The sequence below is a fragment of the Pararge aegeria genome, chromosome 16, assembly GCF_905163445.1.
Source record: "Pararge aegeria chromosome 16, ilParAegt1.1, whole genome shotgun sequence".
Classification (NCBI taxonomy): domain Eukaryota; kingdom Metazoa; phylum Arthropoda; class Insecta; order Lepidoptera; family Nymphalidae; genus Pararge; species Pararge aegeria.
The window spans coordinates 12,585,849-12,610,664 of NC_053195.1; the positions used below are offsets into that span (position 1 = coordinate 12,585,849).

General features: G+C 35.0%; 1 protein-coding gene across 2 annotated transcripts; it reads right to left on the bottom strand.

Annotated features, from left to right (window-relative positions):
- Window positions 1-683: 683 nt before the first annotated feature.
- Window positions 684-18,006, bottom strand: LOC120630356 (proline-rich extensin-like protein EPR1). 2 transcript variants are annotated; one of them, XM_039899563.1, is made up of 11 exons: window positions 17,853-18,006; window positions 13,889-14,015; window positions 12,581-12,792; window positions 10,302-12,117; window positions 9,565-9,760; window positions 8,756-8,996; window positions 8,230-8,340; window positions 7,296-7,463; window positions 6,885-7,092; window positions 5,981-6,113; window positions 684-5,361 (listed from the first exon to the last, which is right to left on the bottom strand). In XM_039899563.1, exons 1-11 carry the CDS (start codon window positions 17,868-17,870, stop codon window positions 5,226-5,228), a joined length of 3,366 nt encoding a protein of 1,121 aa, XP_039755497.1. In that variant the 5' UTR covers window positions 17,871-18,006; the 3' UTR covers window positions 684-5,225. The 2 variants fall into 2 exon arrangements, with proteins under 2 accessions (XP_039755497.1, XP_039755496.1); XM_039899562.1 differs by having other exon boundaries at window positions 12,572-12,792.
- Between the last annotated feature and the right edge of the window lie 6,810 nt (window positions 18,007-24,816).

Consider the following 24,816-nt stretch of genomic DNA (forward strand, 5'->3'; position numbering starts at 1 on the left):
CAAGTTATACATATAAAAGCTTAGAACATTAGTCGTATAGAACTCTGTACCAGAAAATTACAAAACTAAAACTATACAGTCCAATTGGATAACTTTGCTTTTCAATATAACCTATTACAGTCAAGCCAAAATGGGATTTTGGGATTTATATTTACACAATCCCACCGTTCATTCTAGAAAGAGCATTAAATCCACATTTTCTCCATTACCTGTCAATGGTACATTGAAAATCATAGTTACTCTCTTTGACAATATCAAATATTAATTACAATAGTTTTTAAATTGACTATATATAAGACTAAAATATTTTTTATTACAATTGGACTCAGAACCAAATTGTATTTTAGATCATTTTTTAACACTTAAGTAGAAAAGCGCTATTTATTAGCAAAACACAAAACGTTTTATCAATAATATATCATACGATTAATTAATTTGTTACTAGCAAAATATTTTACTTTCAAGGAGGCCATGATATATTTGCCTTTAATAATTCTAGTTTAATTTACTTACATACACATGCACATTAAAAATGTGATTTTAATTTAACATCCAAACAACAACATTTAATGTGAGATCATATTGTTCACTATTAGAGTTGGCAGTTTAATACGATAATTTTTATGAAAAACAAGAAAAAAAAACTATTAAATATGTTTTAAAGTTTTCTCTAGAACAAAAATAAGAGCTAATTTTATTTATCGACTTAATTTAAAATGTTTTATTTTCAAACATAAAGAAGTTCAAAACCAAAAATGTTAAAAATACAACCGCAGAAGAATGGTCAATATTTTTCACACCTATATCATATACATATTTTATATTTCCGCAGCCTGTTTAATCAGACCTTTATTATAATACCAAAATGCAATTTTTTTGCTATCATACAAAAGTATAGTCAGTCATATCCACCATATAAGTAATTGTCTTGTTATAAAAAAATGTCAAGTTAGAAAAAACCTTATAAGTTTGGGATGGGGGAGAATATATTCACCAAAAGACTATCAAATACTCTTCTGTGGTTGGCTAGTTACGACTTAGTAGTTCTTTTAAAATTTTATTTATGCCAACCCTGTTCATTACAAACATATTTTAGTTGAAAAACGATCTTTAAAGCAGCTACGCTTTAAACTAGTCACATAATATTATAAAATATTATTATAAAATCACACACACTGGTTAAATGAATGTAAAATATTATCGTACATTCAACATGACCTGGGCACATCATAGACTCAAATACTGACTTGACTGAAATTAGAGCATTGCAATGTTAGCTTCACGTTATGTGACATGAGGCAAGATTTTCAATATTTTAGAATTAGTTGACGTTCTTCGGCATCCTCACTTTACCTCACGAGTCAGTCTCACGGAATTTGAAGGGTTTAGTTCAGTGTACCGAAATGGCAGAGTGCCCATTGTTTTCCTGCACACAGCTTTGAGAACATTGTGGACAATTCTCAGATATACAGGTTTTCCTTAACCATTTAAGCCGATGATATTTAATTTCTTAATTTAAGAAATTAAGATTAAACATAACAAGAAGTTATAAGTGCTAGAGTGTGAACTTAAAGGGAGATCAGTATTACACACTAGGCTATCCTTCAAACTGATATTTCAATGCTATAATTTGGGTTGGTGAAAAGTTGGGTGTTGAGTCGACATTTTGTGCACAGACCATATATCCCTTACAGACAGTATATCCTTTAAATGGGTGTCCCTCATGCTAAAAGAGTTCCACCATAATAATGCAATGATCGCATAAAGTTTTACAGTAAAAATGCAGAAAATTTAAAATTCCTGCCCAAAGGAGGGTGAAACGAATCGGCCCTCTTACCACATTGGAAAACTCTTTTTATGTGGGCCTACTCTCAAATTATTGTGTTATAATTTATAGGTCTGTGAAGATGATTCCTCTTCCTCTGTGGGTATTTGTTCTGATTATAATTTGTTAAGCACATAAAAATATCAGTAATTAAGATGGAGTAAGAATCATATCATTAAATTATTACCAAGCTTTAACAAAAGATAAAAACATACTTTTAGGCCCCTAAGATGCTTAACATCAAAAGTAAGAATTTATTTATCAAGGACAATTCATAGACAACCGACGTGAAGTCAACCTGCCCAAGAAGGCAAAATGGGACAAAATAGAAGGTACTCCAAGAAATTCTTGCAGAGCAATTGAAGTAGGCTTCTTTTAAAATGGACATTATTGATGACCCTACACAAAGAGCTTGCAACAAGGCTGTTGAATCTATGGAGCATTTGCTTTGTGAATTGCGACAGGTGGGTTATAAAGGGATGAACCTTGGAGTTGCACATCCACAACCATTGCCTCCAACCTAAAAGCTTCAATCATATTCTTCAAGTGGGCAATTGAAGCTATTTGGGAGCATATGGGGCAAGTACAAAAGATCCTGAGGGGTCGAAGTGCATTCACAGTAGCAGGCCCAACAACAAGATAGATGGAAGTAAAAGGAGTCTTCCAATTACATTTACAGTTAGTTACCATTAACTTAGTACAAACTAATAGATTCATGACCACCCTCTTCTATTCACAATTGGTAAGGAGTATGGAAAAATTACGCAAACAGATAGGAATCTATCTCAGATATTTTTTTTCGAATAATATTAAAAACATACACCCAGAGGTCAACGGCGAGATAACATATAATCTATTTACCTTTAACACTTATAATATAACAATGATTATAAATGAACAATACACAGTAATCGTCCGTTTCTCATACCATATCACAATAACCAAGGGCACATCACTCACCACTTCTTATCAGTCCATCCAAGCACCGATACTTTTCATAAGCCCAACTGTCCAAGTAGCATTCTTTAAGACTTAAGAAGAGACAAAAGGAGTGAATATGCGTAGACCAATGTAAATATATAGCAATGACTGTTATTTACTTTTCGTTGGTTTATATCTTTTCTATAATGGGTAATAATGTAACGGAATCAATCAAAACTTTATCAAGGAATAAAAACACCAAATCAGTCAATTCCTGCACTCATATTCAACCATTTAGACTTATTTACTTTTGAATTGAATTGATAAGACTGCTCTTGCATGCTTAAGCATTTCTCCCAAGCATTATAATATAATAATCATCATCAAATAAGTTGCAACAATTTTTTTTTATTACTATATGCTTATTACATTTTTAACAATGAAGATCATTAAATGTCTCACTATACACAAAGATTACTCTTGATTTTACCAGGGTTTTGTGTCCCCAAATCTTTCTAAACCTAATTGTGCACCATTTGGTACATGGAGTGTTTATAATTTAAATATTTGGGCAGTACACAATTTAATTTAACAACATAGCGTAGGTTGTAAACTTGTGTTTACAGTCAACTGTACACAGATGTAATGAACCCACAGGATGATGCTTTTGCTCATGCTGCTACAGACATGTATCTACATCTTGCTCTAATGAAGCGAATCTAGGTGGACAGCAGAGCATGAAAGTCCTCACAAACCCTAACCTAGTCTAGGACGAAATGTTTTGTTTACCAAATTGTTCCTCTGTTATCAACTATTCCATGCATTCCCCGATTAAAATGCAATCTGGTATACGGACGCGTATTTTGTTTTTATTCAATTTGCTACACTGTATTATAGAACTGTTGAAATAAATCAAATAATTGCAATAGTTTTCATTAAACTATTGAGTCAACTGCCATTCACAATAAATGAGCAGTTTCGTAAAAGTCATACCATTGACAATTAAAGATAATGATAAAAAAAAAACTTTTTGGTATTTTATTGTAATTTGTAATAAAAATATATATTTTCAATGGTTTTTTCGAAATAAAAACAAAACAAGCGTCTTTCTTTCATACCACAACAATATACAATTCTTTGTACTTCCCGCAATTTACATTTTTTTCTTCTTCATAATTAAATTCATTACATGAAGGATGACAAATACAGAACCATGCATTTTATATTTTATAATATAGAACACTAATTTTTTTTTTTATATTTTTCATAATATTCATAACATAATTCCATATTGTCAAAACTTACAACTAATGTAAAATGAGCCAGATAAAAATATAACACGAAATATATTTTTGGGAGAATTTACAAATATGATATTTACATTCAAAAAATTTTATCCACTTGTTTCGAAATAATCGAAGCATATAAAAAAAACATTTTTACACAAATATTATTTACAAGCATAGTATTGTATGAATAACTTGAAAATTTCATTAGTGTCAGCAATCAATTCAATTAAAAATGTTATGCAATCAAATTAAAATATGTATATATTACAAAAATGAAAGTCCTGGTTTTGTACTCCATACAAAGAAAAAAAAAAACATATGTACAGCTCTTACTCTATCTATATACAGAACTAGATATAACATAGCTGATAAAAAAATTTAACATGTTATTCACTGGCTGGTTTTCAGTTTTGTATAAACATAATGATAAACCAAACGATTTGGTAAGAAACCGGATTTGTGCCGATAAATAAAAAAAAAAAGAAGTTTTAAGCAATAATTCTGCATCACTCTCACCGAAGGGCCACAGCTTATGACTTAACAACAAGTAGTGCCATGGTTACTAACCTATAATCAATAAAAAACTAGACACGCACTATTTATTATTAGTTGTTATTGTTTATTGTTGTATAAGTACACTTATTATTTATTTATTTATGTATTAGTTGTTGTCAACTTTTAAGTGTGAAATATGGTCTCACACATAAATTTTAAAACTATTTTTGTTAGTTTCCAAGTGATAAAACCTTTGGAAGTGTGCTTAACATCCAAATATCTTAATTTAAGTAATATTTTCAGACACTCTTTCACTTAGATTTTGTACGGATCTGCACATCTAGTATGTTATTGACAAAGCTACTAATTCCATGCGTCTGAGCTTGTTACATTGATAAAGCTGTGGCCTGCTAAATACATTTATGTAAATTTGTTTTTTGTCATAAGCTGCAATGAGCTGCAGCTTGTTTGACAAGTCAGTTGCACTGCGATAAAGATGTGACAATGTTCTTACATATTATAGTGTCTTCGTTGTGCAGTAACATAATGTTTAACAGGCACAGATTACTTATAACTAACTCACTTTTTAAAGTACCCACTTAATTTCACTCTTAACACTTAACTGTCACTGCAATACTGGTCCTCCTGTATAAAGCCAATACGGCAATGGTTGTTACGCACGTTTAAAGGTTTTCTTATTCTAATTTACCGGTAACTCTGTGTGGTACCAAAGTGTCATGTCTACGGTACATAAGTAAATACGGCATACGAGGAGGCTTAGATTTCAACACCTGGGCATCAGTTACTTGGGTTACTGTTGAGTCATCATACCTAAAAAAAAAGTTAATGTTGTTATCTATGTTTACTTTACAGTATTACTTAATAGCTGTAAATTTTACTCAGTATAGTTTGTCTACATGTTATAGTGAATTTTTCACTTTCAGAGGCGAAAAATAAGTAGCATCATAGTAAAAAATATTTTTGCCCATTGCAGAGCTGGGTGTTTCAACGAAAACTAGTATTACTAAACAAACAGTCATTTTACTAGACTAGTGAGATGCAAAGGAACTTTTCATATGTTTAAACATACAAGGCTCATTTTAATGTTGCGAAAGACATTATAGTAATAACCGACAACATGGTTATCCCTATACAGAATATATATGAATAAACAAATTAAGTCAGGTACCACAATTGCCATAGTCTAAATATTTACGAGAATAGTATTTCTGGTAAGTTTTCATCATTATTTACATTATTATTTTATACAAAGCCGAATGTATCAAGGTAACATAAAAAACTAGTCAACACCCACCACTGCTTTAATGTTATCTTAGTAATTTATTAAATTTAATTTGTTGAAATGTAGTTATTTATATTTTTACGGTTGCACAGCAAGATATTATATTATGTAATACCACTAAATAAATAATTAAAATTTCTATTTTACCTGATCCATCCTGCTTGCCCATGGAAAGTATCAGTTAGGTAATGCCCCTTCACAGCTTCAACACCTTCGTGATAAACAACAGCAAACAACTTGTATAAACGTTGTTTCGTCGTGTGCTTTGTCGACATTATCTCTGTAATATCAGAAATTGTTTCATTATCTGTCGGTTTTAATATAATTTTACATGGAAAAACTGATTTTGCTTACTCAGTCTGTTTGGTCTACATAAACGAAAATCGCTTTCAGAGACGAAAAATAGATGTACATCATAGTAAAATGTGTGTCCTCCCAACCTGACCTAGGAACAGTGTTCTTTAATTAAGACCTTGTAGATAATATTGAGAAACAATTATGTGTAAAGGCTTCTATTGGGCGATTATTGGATGTTTAGTATTAAATCTTCAATAGTACATAGATTCTGATATAAGTTGTTGTACAAGCTGATCCTAACTCCCAATATGATGTTTCAGCAAGTATTAGTCCAATAAAAAAAAAAAAAAAATTTAAATTGCTCATTTATTGGAAGATCAATCAGCTGTATTCATTCTATATTTTTCGAATTTAAAGCTGGTATAACCAAAGGGAATGAATGGTTTTTATAGAATCCCAGGACTTACTATCAGGATAACAAAATAAGTTGACGAGTTTGTACACTCTAATCTCAGGATCAATTAGATATATTTGAAGAAAAAAAGCAATAGAAGATACTCTCATGTTTAATCAGTTATATTTCATTTCTAACAAGTGATGTAGAGATACTCTGTAAATTTTAAAGTTTTTTTTTTTTTTTTTTTTTTTTTTTAATAAGTACAGTTGATCTAACCCTCCTATATAGACCCCCGCACGTTATCAGGAGTGTAGAAATCGATCAATAATGTTATAAAATAAAAATTAATATACATACTAGGATCAATTTTAAGGTCGATGGGTATATCCATGCTCTTGACTATCTTAGCAGTGTGCCCTTCCGCATCCAGTTGGAAGCATTTGAGATGTAACAGTAACACAACTGGCAGTTGTTCCAAGGAGAGCTGTTGCCACGCGTCCGATACGCCTTCGAGGGTGTCCTTGCCTGCCAGGAGTTCTAAGGCATCCTTGACCGTTGTCGAGCGCTGTAGTAAAAAAATACGTTATTAATAGGATATACAAGGCGATGATTTATAGCAATTGCTATAATAGTTGAGTATGTTAAATATAAATTTATTGTAAAATACAACTTATTGTAGAATACTTGGTACATAATGTACTAATGTACTGTACAGCATTAAATGTCCATCAGTTGATACAATAAAAAATTACGCATTTAATAAATTACCTCAATATCTAGTTGAAGTGTGAAGAATGGCTGCACGGCGTCAGTGACATCATGATGCGGCGCCCTATGGAGTCGCAGGCGAGTTCTGCCTCTAAAGATGTCAGCAACGGGCGTGCGACGAGCGGCCCACCGGCGTTCCACCGCGCCGCGGTTACGTGGTCCCATTACCTGGAAAGTATTATTCTTACATTATAGCTTGTTCCATTCTTATACAAAGTTCATTTGGGAAGGGGATATCAAATGACCTATAAATAAAACTGTAAGAAAATCTATTTATTACTTTTGACTTTTTTAATTATTTCACCTGAAGAGTTTATTTGGTTGAATTTCAAGAACTACTGGTTCAAATTGGCAAAACATTTTTGTATTAGAAATTACATTTATCAAGGAAGGCTATAGGCTATATAACTTCACGCTATCGAGCAAAACGGGAAAAATGACTCTTTCGAAATTCCGTTGCATGCGTTACGTAAACGGCTAAAGTGGCGCCAAATGATGTATGTTGAAATTTTTCCCTGATAAAAGTTCTACAAAAAAGCTTCAGTTGTCATAAAAAGCAACCTAAGAAGGTAATTTTAATATGAATGTCATCTAGAACCATAATCTGTTTGTAATTTTTCTTGCTGTTGTCATAGTATGCTGACGACGTGTGATCTTAAATACATTGTTAAATGTAAACATCGCAGATGTTATGGTTTACACTGCATATATTTGTATGCATACCTTCACAGTTACTTCCCTTAAAGTTATACATGTTTGGAATATACCCACTTTAAAATTAGCCTAGAATAGAATATCAGTATACTGCAAGTTTAAAGTTGAGTGAAATACAGTCCTAATCCAATATCTAGGAAATCGCAACTAAGTAATGAATAGTCACCTAACCTAACCAGTCCCTATTTAAATCTCTAAAATATAGTCAAAATATATTTACCTTCCATTCATCGTCATCATCGTCCTCATCAAAAAGCTGTTCTTGAACAACAACTCCATTCGGTTTGGCAGTTGTGTCCTTTGGCTCTTCAGGTTCAACAAGCTTTATTAACTGCAAAAAAAAGGAAACCTAAATATCTCTGATGTTCAAATACAAAATCAAAATAGGTTGCATGCACAGGTTGAGATTTAAAGCAAAAGAGGCATAGAAGAGAGAAAATCCCATATGCCAGTATTTTAATCAAAACACCTGGCTACTATTTAGAGCTGCTGTACTCAAAGTTCAGGGATAAATATGTATGAGAGATGGATGCAGTGTTTGAATGAGGATATTCATGAAAAGGAGAGGATTATGAGGTGATAGACGACAGCTGATAGAACTGAGAGCCTTGGATATGGACAAGAATTTATTTATTTATTTTTGTGACAAAGATGTCACTTGAAGAAATAAAGAAAGTGAAATTACAAATAGGCTAGAAAACATTTGTCAGGTGGAGGAACAGGCCCTTAAGCTTTGAAAAACTTACTTCAAGCATTTCATCATTCAGTGAGTTAAGCAGACATCCAAGGAACTCCTCAGCATCTTCCTGCCTTCCCTCCTGTGATCCAGGGAATGGTCGAAGGGCTCGGAGAACTCTTAGTCCGGAGGAGCCATCTAGCGGAGGACCAGCTGGGACCGACGGAGCACCAGCGCCCGCTGCACCAACTTCGCCTCTACCACGACGAGTAGCACTAGCTAGTGGACTGAACTCGTAGCAAAGCTCCACCCTAGAATTTCGATAATTTGATTTATTTAAACAATTAAAACAGCATAGTCTTAGAAAAGTTTAGAAATCTTTGTGGGGCTGAGTATATGCTTTTATAACATGATATCGAAGGTAATATCAGATTAACCTGTATAAAAGTTTAAATGTATAAAAATACATTTAATACATTTTGGTTACTGTACTATTGATGAATTTCTTAATGAAAAGGTTTTCTGGAAGCAAGCCACTCCACTTTCATCTCACACAAGATAGAACAATGATTGTTAAATTGTAAAACAATGTTGGAAAAGAGTAACTGCTGGGTTTTTTGCCGGTTTCTTCTCTGTAAAATGTGCCTTCCGAACCTGTGGTAGAGTTCACTACAAACAGACATGCTAGACATTTCCAAAGTGCTTATATAAGGCTTACTTGAAATAAACGAATTTAGAATTTTGATGGCTAATAGAAAAACCCAATACCTAACAATTTTGTAGTAAACCTGGGTATTGAACCCAGGAACTTGTGATCTGTAGATGAATACTGCTGATCTCTGGTGAATATATGGAGGAAGTTCTAAACAAATTACTTACATGGAATCAATAACAGGTGTGCTGGATTTTCCTCGACGTGTTTGATAAGGTAAAGCTTTCAGCATGTTGTAGAATGGTGGGCAAGCAATCAGTGCCTGGAGAATTGCATTCACATAACAATAGTTAGACCGATTTGTAAGACCGCGAGGCAGTAAGGTCACCGGGCGATTGTCCAGTTGATATTTTGACAGGAATTCTGAAAAAAAAAAATAGTTATTGAGTCAGTCAGTTTTTACAAACAATTACTGACATTAGTTAGTTATTAAATAATTTCTAAATCCCACTAAACTTTTCTCTACCTCTCACGAGTACCATTTCCTATATCCAGAAAAAATTTCAGACTCCAAAATACCATTCTTAGCTATCTCTTACTTAAGTTTATTGAGGTGGTTTACTTGTCTATACATACTTATATCATAAATGGCAAAGTGTGTCAGTTTTTTAATTTTATTATTTACTTATTTGTTACATAGGTGGGGCTCTAACGCATCTTTATAAGATACCTTTGTTACCCAAGTACAGCCTAGCTGCTAAACTTAAATATAGCCTCTATCCAGGAGCGCTAACTAGCGCTCCACAAGACAATTATATAAACACATAGATACTTTTATCTGACGACGTAAAATGTTCCGGCAATATTTTTGAAGTACCGAAACGAACGCGGGCCAGTCTCAGCCATCAGCTAGTTCAAAACAAAAGCTTAATAATAAAAAATAATAAAAAAACGTTATATTTACCTCCCATCCTATATGAATTGGGATCATCGCTGAACGGCGAAGGCTGAATGGGGAGTGCAGGCGGGATTTCCTTCTGTACGGGTACATCACGAGCTTCTGCGGCCATGGGCGTTGGCACAGGCTTAGCAAGCGGAGTGGAGTTGCCAACATTGCTAACAGCGTTCACGGAAGTCTTTTCTGAATAAGACAAAGTAGGTGCGGCCGTCCCGCTTGCCTTAATAGTCGGCAAACTTTTATCCAGCATGGGGGCTTGCAATGGAGAAGCATCAAAAGGGAGAACTTTAGCCACAGGCTTTGGCACATTTGCAGCCACCGGTGGTGCTAATGTGGTAGGGCTTGGTGGTTCTTCCACTGGAACTGCAGTTACTGGTGCTGTAATCGGCATAGCCGTGCTGGTGGATTTGTTGGAGAATAGACTGGCCCAAGATTTTCCTGGTGCTGGCTGAGGTTGTGGTTGTACCACCGGAGGGGGTACAGGCTCTCCTCTATTCCTTGGAGTTGGAGGTGGAGGGAAATCTGATGCTGTAGGTGCTGGCGGAGGTGGCTGGGGTACCGGTGGGGGCTCTACAACAGGTACTGATTTACGCGAGTGACTAAAAGGTGATTTATTTGTCACAATAACTGGAGGACCTTGAGCATGGAGAGTTATAGAAATAGGCATTGGGGCTTTGCTTGGCGGCAATGGAGGTTCTCGCTTAGGGTGCTCGATTTGCACGGATTTCTCTATTTCAGTGTTATCAGTGGACGGTGAGCGATTATTATTTCCCTCACGCTTTTGTCTGTTACCAAATGGTGCTTTCGGTGTAGAAACAGACTGTTGAAGAGGAACTGCAGTTGGTACAGGAGCTTTAGGCGGTTGCTTGCCCGTAGAAAATGGAGCAGTAGGACCTTTTGGTGCTTTATTGGGTACTGGAGGCATCTTGGTCACTGCTTGAGTAGGAAGAGGAGTAGGTGGAGTAAACGTCTTTGCAACAGTTTGCACCTGAGTGACTTCTTGTGGCTTGTTCTCAGGAGTCCAAGTTGATTTTGGGGGTTCAGTTTTGAGTGTTGGGGATAACTTTTCAGCTGGCACTGGAGGCTTGGCAACCTCAACTGGTCTCTGCTCATGTTTTGGACTGCTTGGTCCTTTAGTGATCTTGAGATCTTTAATAGGGAGGGCTTCAACCGTACTTGTAGTAGGAGCAGATGTAGTAGCTGTTATTATCTTTTGTTCGTGACTTTTGTCTGGCGAGAAGTTTTTACTGTGATGCTGGCCGAGAACAAAATTTTTCGCATGCACATTGAACTGGTGTGGAGTAGGTTGATGCTGAGGTTGCTGATGTATAGGCATTGGAGTGGGGTGATGAGGTGGTGGTATGTACATAGGTGGCATGTATTCGGCGCCACCTTCAACTGGTGGCGCATAAGGTGATGTTATATAATGCGCGCCGGCGTAATAAGCGTCAACCGCTTCCTGTTCCATAACAACTTCTTGCTGATACTCATCTGGACCTTTATCACTTGCATCACCTTCAACTGGTATTGGGTAATCTTGATAGTAAGGTGGATAAGCATATGGCCCGTAGACTAGAGGTTGGTACATCGGAAGATGATATAATGGAGCTCCTTGCGCCTGAGCTGCTGGGTAATATTGTGAATAAGGAACATAGTACGGAGGTGGTTGGGGAGGGGGTGGGGATGGGACACGTTTGTTGCGCCGGTCCTTCCTGTGATTTCTGTGAGGCCTTTCCACTTGAGGAGGTTGGGGGACATACTGCGGCTGCGGTGGTTGGTAGTACTGGCCCATATAACCGTGGACGTTCACGTTAGCTGTGACCTTAAAGAAACATTCCAAAAACTATTTATACTGAGCAACCACTACAAAGAAGGGTAACAATTTATAATGTTATTATCTTCAAGTGTCTTAATTCATCATAAGCTTTCAAAATTATTAAAATGGCTAAATGTACTGTATCATTATAAAATAGTGCACAATTTTCTTTAGTAAAATTTACTGATAGGTTGCTTGGCAAAAATGTTATTTGTTAAAAATTGCATTTTTATTTTTTGACAATAACAACGATACTAAGAAATAACTCTTTAGATTGGCATATACATAGAAAGTGACATAGATGGACACATCTAAAAATAGTAATATCGTTTACTAATTTTAGACCATTTAATTTAGTTTAGTACAAAACAGAATCGGCACCAATACACTGGTCTATCATTTTATAACCGTGACGAAATGATGGATAATCTCTACACCCTAAATGTTATCGTATTTGTACCTGGCTCACATAGACGTTAGGCGGTCCGACGGGCCACTGGTGCGGCGGCGGCGGCGGGTACGCGGGCGGCTGCGAGTAGGGCGGCGGGTGCGGCGCGTGCGGCGGACCGGACGCGCGCTGCGGCGAGTGGGGCGCCATCTCGCACTCGCCGCCGGACAGGCTGTCCAGGCTGCTGGACACGGTCGGTGGGCCCGCCGTGCTCGATGAACAGGAAGAGAGATCTGCGGACATGTGGGTGCAAAGTTATTATATGTTGGTCCACAAGTTTGCCTGTTGTAGCCATGAAGCAAAAGTTAGTTTGTTCAAAGCCTTTTGTCAAACCTTTTAAACCGACATCCCTGTGGAACAGACCAGCTATACACAGGCATTGCTAAACGCCCTACGAGTTCAGTTTAATGATGGTTTCAGAATGCATCAGAAATGTTTGCGAGGGTCATACTGATGACTTTTGTGCCATCAGAAGAAAACGAATAGCATCCTTGATGAAAAGAACGTGGGTAAGGAGTAACGGCATTGTGAGAGCAAGTATTAAACTCCATGTAGGGCTGCCTGGATGCAGAAATTCTAAATTTGTAACTTATTGAATATTGCATATTAATATTTAATGTAAGTTTTTTTTAATTAAGTTTTTAATTATTCTTTTATGTTATAGTGTAGATGGGTCATAGTTACCAAATAAAAATAAATAAATAAAGAAAACAACAATTGCTACTTACTATCAGGACTACTTTTATATGTTATAGTAATAAATAATAACGAGCAGATGGGGATGGTAAGTGGACACAGAGCAACACTTTGCACACAAACACACGCTACAGTTAGTAAAGTAAAGTTCCGCCTTGTATCCCCATTAACCTAAGGGGTAGATGGTATGCCTGTAATTAAACCGTTGACCATGCCCTTCAGACCACAGCACAGAAAAGCTCTTTGCGAGCAGAAATAACCATAAATACTTCCCCAGATGAGCTCTGGCACGAGAAGCTTTACTTCTACTAAACTACTAGAAAGACAGCCACCGACTAGAATTGGACTTGTTCCTTTACATAACAGTGCTGTCATCGTTGTTAAGATACTGAGATGTGGCAGTTGTTAATTGTTTGAGCAAAGTGTTGCATAGTGACAAGAGAAATTACTTTAAACACATAAAAGAAGTTATTAATATTTTCATTAAAAATGTATAGAGTATAGAATAGAAAAATACTTCATTAACAATGTTCCACAAATTAAAAATCTACTCTTTAATGGCACAGCTTTTTAGAAACATCACAATTATGTTACTTCAGAAATAAGAATTAGAACTGTAACTGTGTGTCTTACCTACAGCAGGATCAGTCCAACCGACCCTGGCGGTGGACACGGACTCTGGGTTCTTCTTGAAGAGCGCGCTCTGCAAGCTGCTCAGTTCCGCTTCTTTCACATCTGACAAGTCTAGGAACTCATATTCCTGTAACACGCCACAAATGTTCAACAGTGAACCTTATATCTACCAGCCACCCTTTACAATAAAGTCCTTACAATTATGTAGTTTGCACACATTGGAAACATATTATGCAAAATACCAAAAGAGCACTTTGGTTATTATTTATATTAAAGCATTGGCATTCGCTTCATTAAAAATTACAAAATACACAAGAAACATTTTGAAAATAAAAATATAAAGTATCAGGTATAGAAGTAAACCAATTAAAGTATCAGAATTTTTGGGAGCAATTTTTTAATAAGCATAGAAGGAGCTCTATTAAAAAGAGTTTGTTTCAAATATGTGCAAAGAACTACTCCTCACAACCTCTTATATATAAAAAACAATATATATGCTTTTATATCATGATATATAAAAATACATTTGTATTGTAACAATGTAATAGTTGATGTGTAGAAGAAATTTTTAAGGTTTCATTGAAAAGAATCTGAAGATTTTGAATTTTAAAAACAATGAACTTATAAAATATTTTATATTAAAGCAGATAATAATCATTGATATAGGGTGTCTCACAAATATTTTGCATTCTTTTGAGATTTTTGTGTAAAAAAAGGGACAATATTTGTAGATTTTGTGTTGTGTAGCCTGTATATTATAAATAAAAGTAGCTTGTTCCAAACAAATATTTTATATCCTATTTGACCCAAGTTAACTATTTTTAATTAACTTTAATTTTGCATTCCAAAGCTCAGTTTAAGATCAATTTAAACCGCACTAGTTGTTAGATTTTTGCACTCAATATTAAACTTGTTAAATTAGTTAGTTGCTATGAAACTATTTTTTGATCTTATTTTTAAGATAATGTAAAATGGTAAGTATCGTAACGCGATTACCTTCCATATCAACAGAAATTCGTTTCCCTATCAAATAGTTAATTTATTGTAAAAAAATATATGGATTCACAATAAAATACACAGATAAATATCATTAAGCATAAATAATACTTATAATTTTGTATTATTACAAGGGTTGCCAACTGGTTAAAAAATGTGACTGTCTGATCAAAAAAGGATTGTTTTTTAATAAAATTAAACTTACGCAAGGCTATATCTCCCTTCATTTTAATTTTTAAAGGCTTGGAACCTTACAAAAAATTTCGCTACTTAAGGTATGAACATTTTTAATATTGAATTGTTTGGAGAATTTTGAAAAACGGATGCTAATTTGTTATTGAGATTGATATAATTTAATTTAAATGAGTGAAGTCAGTATAGTTTTCAAGGCACAGAGTACTTAATGAGAAACTTCCGCTGATCTGCTGCTTGTTGTGAAAAGGTTGGCAACCCTTATTACAAAGGTTCAAAGTACAACAACACACAACTTCCAATTTAATGTGCATGCAACTTAACACCAGCGCCAGTGATTTATTTATAGACAGATAAAGTCTACAACCTTTTCAATTGCAAGGGCAAGCATAAAAACAACACTATTATTGCAGATTTTATGCAAAGTTTCTGCATTCCCCATTATATTGAAGAAGAAATAATTTCTTTTATATTTTAGTTGGTCTATAAATTCAAGTTTTCTTTTATAAATTCTTATGCTGTATTGCTTTGTGTCAGACACTGTATAGACTGAGTACAGTACAGTGACCAGATAAAGAATCTAATATTTATTAACATCTCTATGTTAGTAACCCAACAAACCGAGAATTACGCTTTTTTTTGTGATGGCAGCCTTTGTATCCTATGACACCTCTACTATCCGATTCGTTCTACATAATTATATGCACCATACAATATAAACAGGCACCATTTGTCCTATAACTGAAACAAACCCATGGCAACAAGCTTCCGATTGCTGTTTTTTGCTTTATATGAGTTGCATCCTACATGTACATTTTTACAACATACATGAGTATCTACCTCACCATTGGCCATGTCTAAAGCTGCCTGAATGTTCCAGCTAACATAATTAATTACCGTAACATGTAAACTATGTCATTAATTTCTATGCACCTGTTCTATATGAATATTAAATTACAGAGGTTGTTAAAAGCCTATTGAACTAATCAAAGAGCCTAAGTTAACACAATCCTGAAGGTCTTCTATAATTGAATATTTAGGGAAAGATTTTTATGACTTCATAAAAAATGTAGGAATAACTAGTTTAATATTACTATTGCAAAATAATATTATAATGGATTTTTATTACTGTTATGAATCTGACAAGATAATTTTGTTGCCATTATTATTAATTACAAGAAATTAAATGTGCATATTGATAATTGAGATATTTTTCCAATAGAAAGTGAATTATGAAGAGATAAGGCAACACACAGGACAAAAATAACTGTAGTTCTTTCCCATTCTGTGAGACTAGTCTTAGATGAAGAGAAGAGATATCTCTACCCCCTCAATGTTGACTTTTCAAATCTTATTTATGATGGTTGGCACTATGATGAACATTGAAACTCTATCTCTCGCAAGATTCCCCAAAAATTATAAAATCTTTTAATTTTTTTCCAATTCATCAAATTCATATCCATAAAGGGATCAATACTTCAATAAGTGCTTATTGGCTATTCCGCCCCAACACCTAGTTATAGAAAACTGTCCATTGCTAGTAATTAGCTACCATTTATCACCTTCACCTCATTGAAGGTGATAAATGGTATATATATATATATAGTAATTTTTCACGCATGGTCTAGTTTAGTTATTTAGCACAACTTTTAGTCAAATCTTAAAAAGTTATTAACATTTGCTTCAACAGACAGCTGTAGGCACTTTTCAAACTAATTGTCTCTACAATATTGTTTACGTCCATTGACACATAAAATCAACATGAATAACTAACTACAGCTCAGAAACAGATGCTTAGATAAACATAATAGTTGTACAATTTCCTATTATATTCCCACCTTTTTATTACCCATTCTAATAGATAGAATCTAGATAGAATGCTAAGAATAGTTACTATGCTCAGGTGTGAAGTATCAAATGAACACAAGGAAAGCAACACTGTTGCATCATTTTTAGCCACACAATGCTCTAAAATAAACTGTAATTTAAAACAGATGTTAACATACTGTTGTGAGGCATATTTCTTTAGAATATGTTGCATGTAAACAGCAACTTGAATGTATAAAAACATATCCTATTTGATATTATCACTTGAAGAGTGACCTTGAAGTGAGGTGCAAAAGAAACTGGAATGACAATCCGCGATGAACATTGGACCTTAATCTGTCAAGTTTATAGGTTATACCACCATACACATAAACTACATTTTCAGCAAAAAATACACCAAGTTACAGGTACATACACACAGATAATTATACTACGTATTAAGCATAATTATATCATGCATAAAATATATTATGCAACTGGGTCCGTGCCGACTAAACAACAACAAAACCATGTACGAACATGTGGTTGGTCAAGTCATGTAATCCGATGCAAAAAGTGAAAATGACATACCCGGAATCAATGTTTACCAAATAGCTTCCACCACGAGGACTTTCCAATAAATCATGAATAACATCGTCTAACTCTCCCTCGCTACGACGCGAATAAATGTGCGGAACGATCTGAACACTACGTATAAGATGGCGTAACAACGCTCGGTTGCCGGGTGCCGTGTATTGACAAATGAACAAACTGTAAGTACTTCTATTGTGAAAAACTGATATCAAGCCCCAGTCTACTAAATGAAACTATTAACACTTACCTCCCACGTGCACACAATTTCTGGAAAGAGATATTTTTTCTAATGTAATGGCCAGTTTCAATATCACCAAAACAAGAAACAAAAGCCAAACAAATCTTTTAGAGAATACTGCAACTATGGAATCCTTACCGTTTTCATCAAATCCATGGCCTTTTACAGAACACCATTACGAATAATATCGTCGTAAATATTACATATATAAAGGACTGCGACGTTGGGAATAAAATCTTGGAACGGGATCAACGTCGAGGCCATGCACTCACCAACACATAACAGGATATGACAAAACGCGCGCCATTTTCAACTTTATTCATTTCAACCAATAAGAGTTCAGATTTTAACCCATAGACACAAATGTTGAAGCTCTCTCTCGCCTATTAAGTTGTCATAACTGTTCAGATAGTAGTGCTGTAATTTCTAATCGATTATGCATTTATCCAGTTAAATAAAAATAGCTGGATAATATGTAAAATATTTATTTGTAAAATATAAAGTGCTTTTTTAATTTTTAAAGCGAGTTGCTATAATAAAAAACTAGTTAAATAAATAAAAAAAAATCTTTCAACCAAATAGTATTAAGAAATGCAATGGCGCCAGGATTCAAACGAATATTTTCGCAGAAAATTTTTCACTGTAGCGCGCTCTGTATATTATTGGGACTCTAGGACGAACTCCAGTCTCCACTGACTACGCTTTTTGTTAAATATAAGATATTTGTTGTTAAAAGAACCACAGGGTATTAGGGTTTTAGTTTTGAATTTGTTTTTTTAACTTATCTTAGTTTGGTATAAAAAGAAGTAGTTTTCCCCGCAATTCTCTGACTGTATTGTAAAACGGATCGGTATTCGGCAAATCATAGCAGTAATACGTTTATTTTACAATGATGCCACAAATATAATGAAAAATAACAAAATCTTCAAAATACAAATCCCAATCAATATTTTATGAAAAAAATCTGCAATCTTGACTTTTTTCTACTCATCAAAGAGAAGACCTTGAGGTCCTGATCACCTTTTGTTAGGAAACTATTCTACCATTATTTATACTCTTCGAGATAGTAGATCCATTCTGATTTTTTTTTCTGATGATGAGGTTTCGAATGACATTTGGTCCAGTTCTATCCATCTATCTTGAATTTTTGTCCTCTGTATGAAACCATTAGTGAAGCAGCACTTGCAACTATACACAAAAACTATTATATATATATATATATATATATATATATAAAATCTTATATATATATATCTCTGCTATACTCCTTATACTCCATAGCAAGATCACCGGCAATGTACCCTCTTCTCACACTTCGCTTCGAAACCGAAGCATCCTCAGGAGATGTTAACTTTGCGATGAATAATTGTTAAGTGCTCAGAACTTGAATTTCACTTATGGAGAACACTGAGAAAACTTGCAAGCCTGAGAGTTCTTCATAATGCTGTCAATTCCACCAATACGCACTTAGCCAGCGGGGTGGTCAAGACCCAAAGCGTTCTTATCCGTTCTTAGAGGAGACCCGTGTGGGCCATGCCATGTAGTGGGTGGGTAATGGGTTGATAGTGATGATGATAAACAAAATAATAATAAATTCCTGTATTTAAATTATACAATGCGTAAATGAAAACCGAAATAAGACTTCCAAGGCTTTAGAGTTAAATACATTATTTACTGTCTCTGTGATTTATATGTGGAACCGTAACGCTAATAGTTTTTGCGTAAACCATTGCCATAGTTTTTAATGAAAGAAATCAGATACAACCCTAACATCACATGCAAAAGCAAAATCAATTGACTTCTGTCCCCTTATCAGGCACACGTCGCGTAGCGTAGGTACTATGCACGTGTCGGTCCTTTATCTTCAATATGGTTGTCATAAGTAAACCCTTAGAATGTTTTGAATTAGTTTGTAAGGAAAAATAAATATGCTTATTTTAATTTAATATATTTACAGGGTGATTTCCTTATGAATACTTATATAACCCTTCAACAGTATTTCGTAATTCCGTTACACGTTGTTAAAGGTATTAAGTTTTTCTGTCAATGAAAATTTCAATACCAGCCCGGAGTTAGCAAGGTGTTTTCCAACCCCGTGCCTCGGAGGGTAAGTATTTTGAGACTCTGAGAGTATGTCGAGCGAGTATTTTTACGAAACATTGGCGTAAATTTTTTCTGGTGATTGTTATCACTAACAGGTGCGAATATACCTAAGTTTAAGCCCGCCAATCAGCTTTGAAACAGCGTGGTGGCATGTGCCAAAGTCTAGGCCTTTAATAAGCTGAGGGTAGTGATGATGATTTTACTCGAGCTAGGAAAAGAACCCTTGGCTGATAAGACCACAACATTACTGCTTCAATTAAGTATAAGTATTAAAAAATTACAATTGCTAACAACAATCAATTTGATCTGGAGATAGAAGTATAAACCTACTGCGATTATTTGAGGTTATCTAATTATTTCTTAGATGGAATTGCCTTATAAATACGTGAGTCATCCACTGCCTGTTATTAGAACGTTCTTATCTTAACAAATAAATATATTGGACTGTTTACACAATCGCCCAATTCTACGGCACCTACGTGATACTTTGCTGAAGTAGTTTGTCTGTGACGGTATTTTATAAAATTGAGTGACTGGCACGGAAAAAATGTTTTGTATTTAAGCTACATTATGTACGTAGGGTAGACAAAAATAGTAGCTCCTTCATCTTTGGTAAGGCATTGATTTAATGTTACTAATTTACTATAGGTAGGTTTCCCAGTCCTTTATCTGAGTGAAAGATTGTTTAACCTAGTTATAACCGAGTTAAAACCCTCCTATATGTTCTTCATTTGAGTTATAATATGATGCGTTTCCGACATAGAAGTACGAGTACTTACTACGACTATGTTCTTATGGAGTGCTATTCAATTTCTCATTCAACTGGCTTTAACTTCGTATGCACATGAATAATTGGTTTCCGGGTAAAGAAATAACAAGAAATTCCTCCTATCAGTTTCAAGCTATCGAAATGTAAACCTATTGGAAATTTGATTAGAATAAAGAACACTAGAAGTTGCTCTCGTGAAGCGAGTTCGGCTAGCTTAGTTCATCAGAGAGCAAGGTTGAGCGAAAGAATTTAAGGTCCCAAGATGCTGGAATGGCGCCCTCGCACCTGTACAAGCAGCGTTGGTAGACTTACGACGAGGTGGCCAGATGACATCTAACTGGCCGCAGTGGGCCCCTGGAACAAGACTGTGGTATTTGGAAATCCGACAAAAGACGACCTTTTTTGACGACGGCGCTCCATGGCACAACGGTAAGCGCCGTGAATTTAAGGAGGTCCCGGGTTGGATTCCCGGCAGGCGCAATTAGGGAATTGAAAATTTCTAAATTTTCTCTAGTCTGGCCTGGTTACCGGCTTTGGCCGGTTCGCTAAGCGATTTGGCGTTCCGGTGTGATGTCGCGGGGAAACCGATTAGGGGTGTAGTCAACCCAACTTCCTAACAGGTTTGCCCACTACCATCATAGACTGCATTATCACTTACCACCAGGTTAGATTGTAAGGGCTAACTTGTAGTGGAATAAAAAAATAAAATAAGACCTATGTCCAGCAATGGATATCCATTGTTTGACGCGACGATGATAACTCTATTTCTTAACAATCTTTCATAACTTTAGTGTGCGTTGTGTTGTGTATTCTATAAGAATACTAGCGGACCCCAGCGCCATCTGTCGGGCTAATTTGTGAATCTAAACCATCCAGGGTGCCACCCAAACGTATACCAAAAAAATCTTTTAAATCGGTCCAGCCGTCTAGGAGTTCAGTGACATACACACGCACACAAGAAATATATATATAAAGATAGGCCGTAGTTTTAAAGTTAATGTAGAGATTGTTAAATTAGTGAAGATACATACATATATAGAACTGTAAAAGACTCCTAGGAAGTAGGAACCATAATTGTGAATAAATTTTCACTTCAAATTTTGTATGGAGTTTCTTAAAGGTTTGGACTCTTAAGAGTCATAATTGTAAAATTAATAAAAATGAATCTAGTTTCCCTGAAGTGTGATTTCATACGGCTTGATATATTTTATAATAGGTCCTACTTGCTAATAAATAGTAGCTTAATAGTCTCGTGAGGTCGTGCCAGCGGTTCCTTGGTGTATTATAAAAGGCAACGGTTACGAGGTGAAATATGAATATACTTATGATGCGTTTTTGTCACGAACGGATATTTTTTTGTGAGTAAAGAAATAAAGTATTTTCTAGATGGTTTCCTCCAGTTCAAAAGACAAAACCCCTTAATTACGTGCTTAAAGTGGAAGCACTGCAGCTGTGTAACTTCTCGGAACGCTCAGAAACCGATTATGGGTATTTAAATGTCATTATAGCCCCTGGCAGGTTTTCTACCATTTTTTGTCTTCAAGACCGCGTTATATCTAATGCTAGCTGGAAATAAAGTACTATGCTGATGGGGTAATTCATCAATAGCCTTTAACAGTCCACGGCTGGACAAAGTCCTCCCACAACGACAGGGTTTGTCATTGACGTTAGGCAGACAGGTTAGCCCTCTGAGGCTCTGCCCAGCGTGGTTTATTTCCGTGGTCGACTCGTACGAAACCCACGGGAAGAGGAGGTTACGGAAAGGTTAATACAACAGTAGGTGTTTAAGAAAACAAAATACTATTTGAAAGGTTGTAAGTGTTATTTGGTTCCAAAAAACAGACCAGTTCTTTAATATGAAAACTGATATATGAATATAATATGATTGTTATTGTACATAATAATAATTTTATACGTTATATACATAATAACCATTTCTCTGAAATTTGCGTATTTAAAAAAAATTTAGAACACTATCTAGTAAGCTTGGAAACCGGGTTTCCAAATATAATTTTATTTCCACATAGAAAGAAAGTCTTAAAACATACAGAAAAAAAAATCAAATTGAACCAAACAAAAGGTAAATAATTATATATGCGCAAAAGCGGCCTTATCGCTTAAAGCGATCTCCTCCAGACAACCTTGAACGGAACGGAATGTGGGATAGTGCAACATTCAATTTTAAAATAAATAATTGATATACATTACATGTACTTTACAGACTAATACTACATAATAAATAGATAAATCATATGTTTAAGAATAATATTTATTTATAAACATATATTTAAATACATGAATCATTACATAGTAGATAGGAAATGGACTTTTAAGCGCGATTTGAAGATGTTTAGAGATTTTGATGTTTATTATATATATATTTATATTTATATATATAAATATATTATATATATATATCTATGTCTATAGAAAAAGATGCGAGATTTTCCCTATTTGTTTTCTTCACTCCTAATTTTTAGGTTTGTGAGGTGACGATACTTTAATCCCTACCCCAATTCATTTCGCAGAACGATTTCATTGAAAAACTCTTTTCAAATGAGCCACTGTTCCCATAAAATTTCTTTGGATCCTTTTCGTTTAATTAAAATGGCTGACTTTGAGGAAAATCCTTCTGGGGTAAATTATTTGGCTACATTGCTTTATTGAAAGTAGTATTTTTAATATAACAGAGATGTTTATTCCAACCCGCGGCTTTATCCGTTTGGAATTACTGTTCTCTCACAGGATAATAATTAATGTATTTTCTGTGGTGAAAAATATCCTATCATGGTCTATTTATCTACCAAATAGCATTAAAATCTATACAGCCAACGTTTACTATGTAACAAACAAGGATACAATAAGGTGCTCGTATTTCCCCAGTGAGGTGACAGTTTTCCTACAGCACTTAGGGGCTCATCTGTGAGCTTTATACTTATATAGCAAATGAATGTGCCTATAATAACGACTAAAAACTATTCGTGTACATTGACTTCGAACGCCTTTACATAAATTGGCCATGTCCTTAAACGTTCTTCCAAGGTGCGAAACTTACCAACTTAACTGTGTCGCCACGGCTAGCATGGGCAGGAGAAAATTATAATATATAAAGGATAAAAATGTATCTTCTCATACAGCTGTAACAACTCTCAGACCACTAGCGCACAAGTGGAAATAATATACACATAATACATGTGTAATAATAAACAAGGTGAAACTTCTCATGTTCCCTGTTCCCGTGCTTTAGCAAGAACAAATTAATTATATACCTTGTAAGGGGATATAATCGGGGGATATAATTTATGTCTCCTGCGGGCGATAAAAATTATCTCCCCCGATTATATCCCCTATGATAATTAACGTGCCCACATGTTAAATCACTGGAACATGGAATAGAAGAAGTTTACCCCCGTTTATTATTACACATATAAAATTTGGATATTATTTCCACTTATGCGCCAGTGCTCTGAGAGTTGATAAAGCTGTGGGAGAATATAAATTTATATCCTTTCCCCGGGGATATAATTATCTCCTGCCCATGCTAGCCGTGCTGGCCCTGATGAAGAGAGCTTCCTCATCATTCACCAATCATCAGACAGTCCACTGCTGAAATAAGTTGAGGATTGGCCCGTAATCACCACTCTTCTCTAGGCAAGACAGGTTGGTGTCTTGGTGATTGTAGCAGACTGTTATAGTACTACAGAGGACGCTACGTTTTATACGAGCATTCTACGTTATGTTCCCTTAGTACTGTCATATGAAGATTACGATGTCTCCCGTACCACAAGGCAGATTACCATTCTGGTTTAATAAAATAAATAAATATACTAAGACAATACACACATCGCCATCTACCCTCAAAGTTAGCGTAGCTTGTGTTATGGGTACTAAGATGACTGATGAATATTCTAATTAAAAATATCCATAAATACTTAAAATATACAAATAAACACCCAGACACAAAAACATTCATGTTCATCACACAAACATTTTTCAGTTGTGGGAATCATACCCACTACTTTGGACACAGAAGCAAGCAAAGCAGGGTCGCTGCCCACTTCTCCAATCGGCCGTTGAAGTCCCGTCGAGTTTGAATCTTATTTTTTTTTAAATACTTGCTAATATAACATCGTATTTGCAAACTAAACAAATTCGTGGAGCATTAGCAAACACAATCTCGATATGAACGCTGTATTGTTCATTTCCGACTGGCGATACAATATCCTAAGC